The 12,658-nt window shown below is 37.6% G+C and overlaps 1 protein-coding gene across 6 annotated transcripts in view; it reads right to left on the bottom strand.

Annotated features, from left to right (window-relative positions):
* Positions 1–1,260: 1,260 nt before the first annotated feature.
* The window catches only part of LOC120952270 (segmentation protein Runt-like), a 55,736-nt gene continuing 44,338 nt past the window's right edge, over positions 1,261–12,658 (bottom strand). For all 6 annotated transcript variants that reach the window (XM_049606721.1, XM_040371526.2, XM_040371511.2 and 3 more), the window contains exon 4: positions 1,261–4,023. In XM_049606721.1, the coding sequence (XP_049462678.1) occupies positions 2,879–4,023 (1,145 nt within the window). In that variant the 3' untranslated portion in view covers positions 1,261–2,878. The remainder of the gene's footprint in view (positions 4,024–12,658) is intronic.

The following is a 12,658-nucleotide window of genomic DNA, read 5'->3' as shown; positions in this document are numbered from 1 at the left end:
GAAATAAATAAATAACAGAGAGAGAGAGATAGAGAGAGAGAAAAAAGAGAGAGAGAGAGAGAGAGAGAAAGAGAAAGAGAGAGACATAGGTATGAAAAAATGAATGTTTAGTTTATATGTAAGTGCGAAGAAAGAGATAGAAAGAAGGCGTGTGCGTACATATGACTAGGAGATATTTAAATCAAAGCATAAAATACTCTGCACAAACTGCAACTACACTGTGGCACACTACACTAACATGTATAGTAATTTTAGATTGTCGTGCTGTATATCTAGCGTACACAAATTGTTCACACCTTAGAAAATCATCACTTTTAATAGATAATATTATACAGATTACACTTTTTTAAAATTTTTCATTATATTACTTTATGATGACATATCGCTCTGGCACAAATAAAAAACTACGAAGATAAGCATTTGTCCTTTACTTTAATCAAAAAAATAGTAATTATTTTTATAAAAATATTGCAATAAAACGAGAAAAACTAAATTTCAAAATCTTATAAGAGTGAACTACAAAAATACCACATACAATGCTAACGATTATTATGTATCGTAGATAGAACAAGATAGAATTATACGTAGTAAACATGAGTGTATGAAAATAATATGGGAATATTGTTCGAATAACATTTGTAGAACATGTTTGCAATCTTCTTACCGAATTCAATACTAAGTGTTATTCGATTCTATCGATGCCGAAAAGTATAATATTTGATATTTATTTTAAGCAATCTAAAATATTCCTAGATTCCTTTAAAATCCTTTAAAAGAATTTAGCATAAAATCAATTCTTATAACGGTGCCAGTGACTTTATCTTTCCACAACATTTTCATAGCCTCGAACGTAAAAAAAATCCTGTTAGCACGTCGCATAAAACCCCTATGGTATACAAAAAAATGCACACATATAGGTTATTTCTCCATGGCTTCAATACATGTTCATGATTTTTTTTTTTTTGAATGACTGGTTTGGTATTTTGGGTATTAGTGCTTATTATTACTTCAGAAGCATTCGGATGGAGTTTTGAACGGTGTCCAATTGTTGATATAAATTTATATATACATATAGGTATATATATTTAAAAAAAAAAAAAATATATATATATATATATATATATATATATATATATATATATATATATATATATATATATATATATATATATATATATATATATATATATATATATATATATATACATACATATATCTACACATACATATCCGTTACACATTTGTGCGCCTTAGTCGCCCTTCATTGTTCCATAGACCTGGCCGCATCAGACACTCTTTATTTTGCTATGTTCATTACATAGTATATGGTACATTAGTAAATCAATTATGAAGAAAAAGTTTCTGAGGGTTACTTGTTCTGAGTTTTTTGACGTTTTTGTAATTTTTTTGAACTGAATGTGTTAGAATCCAATATTTGCCAGCCGTTCTGATGCCTTTGTAACAATTTCTTTGTTTACCCCATATGTATTACTGTTAATTTCTGGTATGTCTCCCGAATTCAGTCGCAATCAAAACCTTTTTGTCTTTATTAGATTTCTAAGCCGTTGCTTTTCTTTCACACTTGTAAGTAAATTCTAAATAACCAGCACATATATTAAGGATAGGAGGGAAACATGTTAAGGGGCTCTCGGTCTGAGTTTAGGACAGACGAAAAAACAGAAATTATTTTATTTTTAATAATCCGTCCCATCTCTCTACTACGGTATTTCAAGGGAAAATATAGCGATTCTTACCACATGTTTACATTTGCTCTTTCGAACGCTTAGTATTTTGAACTTCATGTCTGCAAGAGATAAACATTGACACATCAAACCCGTTGAACCCATCCAAATTTACACAATTTCGACATGAGTTCGATGGGTTTGCTGATGCCAATTGGCAAGTGTAGAAAGATGATTAGTTAATTTTTCTGTCATAACAACCATTAACTTGAGAGCAACGCGTTTTCCAAATTCGTATATGAAACTTCACGTACAAAAGTGCTAGAAATATAATCCTATTTTTGTATGTGAAGTTTCGCTAGCTATTTTCACATCGACTTGCCTGGAAACAGCGTAAGACTAGATTCGTACTTGATATCAAATTCGCTGCTTACTATTTTGCCCAAGATATCCTGACTTGAGAGAATAATTTGACCAACGTGTCTAAGCATTCAAAGTAATGCGTAAAACCCAATAATTAGGACAAATAATAAGACAAATTATTCGTAACTTTCAACAACTATGTTAAGTGAAACTTGTCAAAAACTTCTTAGTGCCTGTGTACAAGTGCTTATATAGCCTATACCATTACAACACCATTTCCTTGGTCTTTATTTATAGTCAAATGTGTGCTATCCATCGTAAACTTTTATGCTGTTCTTTCAGGCAGCGATTTCGATATCAAGTGCAAACTTTGTCGCAAAAGATATTTTATTCCGAAGACAACTGATGCAGTTGTTCTGTTAGTGAGGCTAAACGTAGTTACTCTTACGAAATCAACTGAGGGGAGCTAAACAAACTTGGACATGAGTCATATACCTCTGCATATGGTTGCATATCATATGGTTTTGCAAATTAGTTCAATTTCGTTTCTTTTTCTTCTCGTTACTTTTCCATTTGTATACATAACTCTTTCTCTTACTCCTCATACCTGTATTTATTGTTATGCAATTAACTGCTTATGTTCTTGCAACACCATTTCTCTTTTATTTTACGTTAATATCACCATTTAAATTTTACAAGGTCCGTTATTAGTGGGGGATGTATGTGCATTACAATAAACATCTGCACAGTTCGTTCCCCGAGATCAAATGTTTAGCAGATGTAAGTCGATATCTTCGGTACATCATTAGCGCTACAGCGCCTTCCCATTGGTTTCAGTAAGGTCGCCACACCGTCTTCTGCGTCTGCTTGATCAGATTAGGAGATCGCAACTTGGTGCGTTCCGGAGATTCTAACTGCGCAGTAGGAAGTGACTGTTTTATGCAAACAATCCCCGTTCCGGACTCGTGAAGTATTTGTTTTTTTGTGGATTGTGCCTTGAAATCACATCTAAGCCCATAACGAGCTGGAGAGTTTGCCTCAGTGGTAAAAGCTGTAGTCGAGTCCGGTGTCTCTGGCTTTTGCACTACGGTTGCGTCTAGGTAACTTATGTCGGGAGAATTTTCACGAGTATTAGAACTTCCGGAGACGGTTGTTTCAGATGACAGTGCCGCTGGTGGCCGTAGTATCGGTATGAACGCTGATTTTACCACATCGATCTGTTCGTCGTCCGATTCATCTTCATTCGCGGACGATAGATCACCGTTACTAGTATCGTTGCCAATGCTGCTGCTGCTGACTCCAAGTGCCGATCCATCTGGTAAATGGGGCGGTTGACCAAGGGTTGAACTAGGTCTTAGATCCACCGATTTGGACTCGTGATTGTGATGATGAACATGGTACTGGTTTTGTGCAGAATCAATGATTCCCTTTGGGGCCGTATGGAGCAGGGCCTGTGGGAGTGAGACAGCTGCTGCTGCAGCTACAGCAACTGCTGCAGCCGCTGTAGACAGCACAGGAGGTGGACTGTTGTTAGAATTGCGCGAAGAGGCTGGAGAAAGGCGCGACGAAGCTGAATCGATATTCGTCGACTGGTGGAGTGCGATAGTGGTGGATAGCTCTGCAGGGCGAAGTATTCCGTTTGTGGCCGCTGCAGCTGCCGCTGCTGCTGCAGCCGCTGCTGTGGATCGAAAAGCGGCTATGTCATAAGGCAAAAAGGGTGGCTTAACCAGCTGCGGATCCGAGTGGATTTCAAGAGAAGAAATGGCTCTTGGTGGGTACGTGGAGGTGGGACTCGCTAGTAATGCTGGACTAGGCAGACCTTTTGATGGTGGATTGATACCCGGCGCCATGGTCGGGGCAGGCACTGATTGGCTGGATGATGTGCGAACTGGCACAATATCTTTCGCTGGTTCGGCGATGCCGGCAGCAGTAGTGGTACTGCTTATTACATGTCCGTTACTTATAGTACCGTTGCTAACTGCAATAAGAACGAGATTGTGATTTAGTAAAATTGTGATAGAAAATCCAAATTATCATAGAAAAATGCAATTCACGCGACAAAACAATCCAATTCACTCGATACAGTTCATCATTACTTTTTTAAGAAATTGATGCAATGAGTAATTTTATAAGTACTCGATATTATGGTTGCTCATACAAAAATACATGAAAGCATTTTCATCGCATTTAACCTGTTGTTTATATAACCTATAAATCTATAATCTATCTTGTTTCTATGGTAACGTCGTACCAGCTTTGTAATATCAAGTGCTATAATTGTGCATTCATCTGGGACGGTTGTCATACATATGAAGATTTTGTTTTTTCATATGAAGAGGTTGTATTATCTTCTGCAACGCTTGTCATAATAGTTGATAATTTTGTTCTATCAAATGAAAAACCCTGTAAGTTGCGGCGCCCTTAAGACTGACACCTCATATTTTCACCCATTTTATCTGAAGATGTGTGAAGACGAAATACACGAATTTAAAAATTATTCATGAGGTATCAATGTTAGCACATAGGGTAAATGTACCTATAGTGGTGGTAGTACACCGGTGGGCAAAAAGATAGGAAAAAAAATTGTTGTGTGTTTTTTTGCGTGCAATAGGTGTGTCATCGCCAGCAGTTGTTGTTGTTGTTAGTATGGTTTAGAGAGGCTTTGGCTCCTGCGGAGTTCTTTCGCCTAACGTTCGAGGCGTACTGAATTTGCAATCGCTGTTTGTTTGCCTTTTATACTCGCATTTGTGGTGCGCTACTTATCTGAGCGTTTCTACATACACCGAGAATGCAGCTGAGAAAATAACTGACGGCATGCTTTGACAGCGACTGACAGCATTTTCGGTGAGAGAATTCTCCTCGGCATGCAAAGAACGAATTGGCAGTTTATAGCGATCGATCAATTATAGTTTGCATTTTTGCCATCTTATAATCGTAGAAATATTATTAAAAAGTAAAAAAAAATTTTTTGATTTCATTTTAGCGATTAAAATGGATTTTTTCAACATCATTTTAAAAGTCTCATCTCGGGGCTTTTCAGAGCTTCTACACACACCGGCATGAGAAACCGATAGTCAATTCTCTCACAGCCATCTCTTAGCTGCAGTCTCGGTGTATGTAGAAACGCTCTCTGAGTTTTGAGTAATGGCAGCGTTTTTCGGTAGTATAAAAAGAGATCCAAACCGTGTTGCGCTTCATTCTTCATTCAGTGGTAAAGGAGAAAGTATGCGATTTGAAAATTCTACAAGTTCATCATGGGTCGCGGAAAGCACTGCACTCTAGAGGAGCGGAAACATATTCAGGGTTTGTATCGTGAGAACGTGCCTATCAAAACCATCTGCAAGGCGTTCGGCCGTTTGCGGACGTTTGTGGACAACGCCATTCGTATCGAGGCTACGGGTAAATCCACAGGTCGTCCGCGAAAAACAACGGCTGACGTTGACGCGCAGATGGTTGAGATAATCAGGGATAACCCTTTCAAAACTTGTAATCGTATTAAGCAGGAGCTTAGATTGAAAGTTTCGGCGAAAACGGTGTCGCGCCTTTTACACGCCGGTGGGTTCTGTGCCCGGAAACCACGAAAGGTTCGTAAGCTAATGCCGCACCACGTAGAAGCGCGCATTCGGTTTGCCGAAGAGCATTTAGCTGCATCCATCTTTTGGTGGAGCAAAATAATTTTTTTGGATGAGTCCAGAATCCATCTGGATGGTTCGGACGGCACTAAATACGTCTGGCGCCTTCCTAAACAGGCGTATCATCCAAAAAATACTATAAAAACCCTAAAGCACGGAGGCGGCCACGTAATGGTGTGGGGTTGCTTCTCCTGGCACGGCCCGGGTCCTTTGTTCCGTATCAAAGGGACACTGAACTCGGAAGGGTATAGAAACATACTACGTCGTAAGATGTTGCCACACGCCCGACAAAAATTCGGAGACGAAGAGCATTACATCTTTCAGCACGATAACGACTCAAAGCATACATCGCGATTAGTTAAATGTTTTTTGGCAAACGAGGATGTGCAAGTTCTACCGTGGCCTGCGTTGAGTCCAGACCTCAACCCGATTGAGAATCTGTGGTCAACTCTCAAGCGGTAGCTTAAGAACAAGCATGCACGTTCTGCCGATTCGCTATGGAGACGCTGCAAGGCTATGTGGAAACGCATAGACAGAAGCGAATGCCGTAACCTCATCGGCGATATGGCCCTACGCTGTGAGGAAGTGATAGCGAATAACGGTCAACACATTGACCGTTAGAATATGTTTCCGCTCTGTGGAACACCGCAACACCACCTTCCAACAACCACTTAAACTGTCCTTTTCAGGGCTACCAAATATTTCCGACAAGAACTATGTTTGTCGGTCATAGAAAAAAGTTCCTATTTTTATGTCCACCAGTGTACCAATAGTGGTGCTATTGCTCTAAAATGCGGTTCATAGGGCAAATTAAAAGTAATTAAGTTATTTAAGTTAGTTTTAATGTTCTTTAGCCTTTTACAAAGGGTTTAAAATTGAAATGAGGCCATTCCGTTACTTAGTGATTGAAAAATCCATTATTTTGTGAAATGGGTCAACATTTTTCCAAAAGCCTTAGGATTTCATAACGAAACTCATTTTTCTGTTAACGTTCTAAACGACCACATAACCACGCAATTAATAGTTTTTCAACATAACTGTTATGTAATGTTATTGTTTTACTAAAATTATTTGCCTTTTTACCATATTTATGCATTTTTAAGTGTTTTTTACCATAGTGCCATTATAGGTACACAAAACAGGCATATTCCTATAGTGGTTATAGTTCTAAAATCAATAAAACAGGTCGTTTTAGATTTTTTCGATAATAAGCAACAGAAATGATTTTTATGTACGTAATTTACCAAAAACAGGCCAAAATTCGCTTATCTGGTCGAATGATAAATTGACTTCAAATCATGCACACTCTTCCGGGTGTAGGTTGACGACAGGTGTGATGCAGTACTTTAGTGAATAGTTTCATCAAGCAAATTTATACATTTTTTACGATCAAATTACGCAAGAAACCAACATTATGGCAGTAATCGTTACTATTCATACGAAAACAGCTTCGAACCTAAGTTTCTTTAATATTATACACCGTTTTTGATGCATCTTTGTTTACCACCACTATAGGAACACCATACGACGACTATAGGAACCATACCACCATTATAGGTACAACGAAGCAATCACAAAAATATTTGATTTTTCGTAAATTTGATGTGTTTCATGGTAAAAATGGTTGTGATTGCGAAGATAAAACATATTCCAATTGCTATGTGTTAAAATATTCAGAAATTGTCGTTCCTGACACTTTAAATCCATTAAAACACATCGGTACCACTACAAATTGCACCACTATTGGTACATTTACCCTACTAAGCAATATGGCAAAGCCGTCCCTCCTGAATAAAAAAAAAGTTAGCACATATCTGGAGCAATCTATAATAATTATAGAATTACCGATTTAGAACGATCACCACTGAAGTTGTGAGTAAATGTTATGAACTGCTTTAAATGGCATTGTTTTATTTTCATGTTCCCTTATTTCTACATAATAAACATTTTCTGTGTTAAAGTTGAAATGAGCATTATCTCGAATTTAATGAATTTAATGAAAAATGATAGGTACTTGAAAATTCTTGTAAAATAGTGGAAAAATTATCCCTATTCCCATTTCGTCAATAGTCACATAGAATCTTAAAAAAACCTTTAAAGCCACTACATCCTTTCTGTCTTTTTTGTTATGGTTTTAATGAGGAAAATTAGGGAGATTCTGAAACTGGAATATTTCATGAATGCAACTGCAATCCGGCCCGCGACCCATAGTGAGTTTGACATCTCTGTTTTAAAGAATCAAAATATGAATATTCAATAAAAATAGCTAAAAGTATATTTAACATTTTGTCAATGAATAATATTTACTCTTAAACAACATTGATGGCTGCTTGTCAACAATTTTGGGTAAATCACGTTCTTATTCTAAAAAAACTAATTTTTCATGAAATTATTTTTAATAATAATATATAACCATACAAATTCTTGTTGAGTCAAAAAAAAAACACACGTTTTGTTTATTCAAATTGGCCCAAAATTATCGTGAGGTGCTTTTGTTTTCTCAACAAATTAAAAATATTGCAATGAATTGCAATTGTAAATAACTCTTTACAATGAATAATGAAGGAAATAAATAACGAGAATGATGTATGGTACAACGATTACCGCAATAAAACAAAAGAATGTTAATAAACACATTCATCGCTCGCTTGCTACACCCTACATGATTACTGGAAACACTACTGTTGATAATAATTAACGTTAGATTCGATCTGTCGGTGTTATCTCCCGTGATTCCCGAAAGAACGCGGTACTAACGCGTAGTGAGGGAAGCATCCAATACCGATCGAGCCGAATATTCCCGATCGCTCAGAGGCTCCCGAACATCGTGGTTTAGGCAATGAACGAAGGCAACTCTTTTGCGGTAGCCCAAGCGATTGATTTTTTGCTTCACAATAAAAGAATAATAGGTTAAATGTACCTATAGTGGTGGTAGTACCAATAGTGGTGGTATTGTACTAAAATGCGGTCCATACGGCAAATTTAAAGTAATTAAGTTATTTACGTTCGTGTGAAATGTTCTTTAACCTTTTACAAAGGGTTTAAAAGATGAATGGGACCATTCCGTTACTTTGTGACCGAAAAATCCATTATTTTGCTAAATGTGTCCACATTTTTCCAAAATCCTTAGGATTTCATAAACTCATATTTCTGTTCACGTTCTAAATGACCACATACCTACGCAATTAATAGTTTTTCAACTAACTGTTATGAAATATTATTGTTTTACTGAAATGCATTGCCTTTGACCATATTTACGTATTTTGAAGTGTTTTTTACCATAGTGTCATTATAAGTACACACAACAGGCATGTTCATACAGTGGTTTAGTTATAAAATCAATAAAAACAGGTCGTTTTAGATTTTTTCGAGGATATTTTTGACATGTAGTATTGTTTTCACTAAAATAAGCAACATAAATGAGATTTCTGTATATAATTTACCAAACATAAGCCAAAATTCTCATATCTGGTCGAATGAAAAATGGACTTCAAATCAAGCGTACTCATCTGGGTGTGAGTTGATGACAGGTGTTACACAGTACTTAGGCAATATTTTCATCAACCTAATTCATGCATTTTTCCGATCAAATTAGGCAAGAAATCAATATAATGGCAGTAATTCTTGCTATTAACACGAAAACAGCTTCAAAACTAACTTATATTGATATCATACACTGTTATACAGCTATCTTTGTTTACCACCACTTTAGGAGCACAATACGACGACTATAGGAACCACACCATCATTATAGGTACAACAAAGCAGTCACAAAAAATTTGATTTTTCGTAAATTTTGAGTGACTCATAGTAAAAATGGTTGTGATTGTGAAGATAAAACATATTCCAATTGCTATGTGTTACAATATTAATAAATTTTCCTTGCTGACACTTAAAATCCATTAAAAAACATCTGTACCACTACAAACTGCACTATTGGTACATTTACCCTAATAGGTGAAACCTTCATGCAATGCGAATCAAAATTATCAATCGCTTTTCTTGTCTTATAATCATCTATAATCAATGTCTATCACAAGATCAGCCTCAGCGCAAACCTCAGAAAAGTGCAATCGTTTTGCAGACCGTTTTGCTGCTACGTTTTGTCCCCCAACTACTGATAACGATATGTTACGTAACGCTGTGATCGACACCCCTGCTGATATAATTGATTTTGCCCTGCCAACCTTTGGTGACACTCTGGTTATATCAATTCTTAATCAACTTTTTCTGGTCCTGATAATATTCCTAGTTATGTATTAAAACACTGTCGCAACGCTATTGCTCCTGTTTTAAGAAAAATATTTAACATGTCGCTTGAATGTGATATCCATCCCACTGCCTCGAAGCATGCAAAAATGGTGCCAATACTCAAAAAGGTGACCGTACAGAAGCATCAAATTATCGGGGAATAGTGTCACTTTGCGCTTGTACTAAAATATTTGAGCAAATTGTCTCGATTTGTCTCTGGATTGATATACCTAACTGAACGAAGGTCATTTGCATTACCTGACTCAAACGGAGACCGTTTTTTGTCCAACAGCTTTCCGTCAGATTAAAGCTACGAAAAGCGTTTTGTTTTACGGTTTAACTACTAAATGCAATTATTTGAATCAGACGAATTGCATGTAATTACATTCAGAAGGGATTTTTTGGTTTTATCTACTGTAAAAAATTTAGGAATAACAAAATCCACAAAAATTAGAAAAACATTACAAAAGCGCTACTTTGCATGACATTCGAGGCGACTATGGACTTCGACCGACGTTATCCGTTCGCCGCGGTTGTCAGAAGGCGCTCACTTGGCGCTCAGTTTTAAAATAACGTACCATTGAGAGACCGTAAGAAGCGCGTGAAAGAATGAGTTCTACTTGCCGGGGTCCCGTTTGTATGGGGAGAAATCCGCGAGGTTTTGCGCTGCGGATTTGGAACGAATGTTGTTTTCTATGTAACGTTTTGCTTTAAATTTAGCTTTAAATGATGGAAATGAATTGAACTTAGAGGTATGTAACATTTTGAAAATTTTTTGTTATCTATTTCCATTAAAAAAAATTATATATATATATATATATATATATATATATATATATATATATATATATATATATATATATATATATATATATATATATATATATATATATATATACGCAAGACAAGTGCGTCAAGACAAACGGAAAATAGGCATGTATTTTGAAATCGTTCTAGTGACAGACAAGTTTCGTTAATTTGTTTCTTTTCTTCAAAGCTGTGTCAACGGTAGATCTGGCAAAACAGCGCCGACTGCTTTTGTCTACGCCGATCATTTGTGCAAACCGTGTTATACATGTTTCATTTCGTGGTTGTTAATTTCCGATTTAAGAAAAAAATTCGTGTGTCAAAGGAAATTTTCCTTGACATTCTGGCGGAGATCGAGCCCTCCGAGTATTTGTTATTACTAAAAGTGTATGCAGTATTAGATGTGATAATTACATGTGCCTATGCTGTTGGTTGTTGAGAAGACTCACTAAATAAGTTGCTGGAATCCAATGCTTTTTAACGCAAACCGGGTGCGTGAGCCCTTCATCTTTCGACTACCATCGAACAACAACAGAGGATGGAAATAACAGCAGCTCCTTAACCCAAAACAGTAGCTCGTTACCAGTATCTGCAGCTTTTGTACACATATTTTTGTTTAAAATTATAAAATTTGATTATTGTCTGAAATAAAGTACTTATATTTTGTCGTGAAAGCAACAGTAACAACTCTGTCGTCATGGGTTCAAGCCCCGAATAGACTATCCTGCTATCCCGCTGCGCAAAGCGATCGAAAACTTCTCAGCCTCTCGCTCAATTTAGCTAGAGAGCAGGAACCAATAAAGATAAAGCGTGGTGAAAGGATGGGGAAGAGGGGAAGGAGGAGAGAAAGAGATCGTGTTTGTGAACAATTTTTGGCCATTATCATTTTTGCGCCAACACGGTCGCGTACCGGAGCTTTTCCGTCAGAAAGAAATAAACACATACAGCGCGCTCTCTCGAACGATCGTAAACGCTTCAATCGATCAGGAGCTTCGATCGGTTCTTCGGACGTTTCTGCTCGCATTCTCGATCGGTTTCGGCGGAAAGCGAGCTAGAAAGTGAGCTCAAAAACTGCTCGATTTTGTTGTGCGGGATGGTAACAATAAGTCACTGAAAGCCAAGCTCACTTCACCAGTGGGTACAGAGTAGTGATGGGTAAAGTTGGCAAAAATCCGGAGTCGACTCCGATCCGACTCCGATACATTCGGAATCGACTCCGGAAGGTAGGTCCGCGCTGCAATATCCGGAGTCGTTCGGAATCGTCCGGAGTCGTCCGGAGTCGTCCGGAGTTGCCCGGAGTCGGAGTCGTCCGGAGTCGTTCGGAGTCGTTCGGAGTCGTTCGGAATCGTTCGGAGTCGTCGGAGTCGTTCGGAGTCGTCCGGAGTCGCCCGGAGTCGGAGTCGTCCGGAGTCGTTCGGAGTCGTTCGGAGTCGTTCGACTCCGAACGACTCCGGCGACTCCGAACGACTCTGAACGACTCCGGATGACTCCAGAAGACTCCTGACGGGGTGATAATCGAAACAAGATATGGAAATATTAAAAAATCATCAAAAAAAAGTCAGGTGGCTATACATTCTCTAAAACACGACGGATAATTGTTACTCACAGCTTCACAAAAATGTGAGGCAAATAAATCTCACTTCGAAAAAGCTCACCAAACAACCCATGGTAACAAAATTAAAACAAAGTTAAAACAAAATCAATGTCACAGATTCCAATTTTATACTTGATCAATCAACAGATTCCAATTTTATACTTGATCAACAGCGCGGTGGCAGCCTTTCTAGCAAGAGTTGTGTGGTAGGTTCGTCGCGCACTTTGCTTACCAGAACCGTGTGTAGTAAGTCAATGCGCGGAATGCATTGGAAGAGTGCAGAACGAAGCGGGGATTGAAACGAGAACGTACCGTAGGTTAGTTCAATT

Source organism: Anopheles coluzzii, chromosome X (genome assembly GCF_943734685.1).
Source record: "Anopheles coluzzii chromosome X, AcolN3, whole genome shotgun sequence".
NCBI lineage: Eukaryota > Metazoa > Arthropoda > Insecta > Diptera > Culicidae > Anopheles > Anopheles coluzzii.
This window is presented reverse-complemented; position numbering and strand designations above follow the sequence as displayed.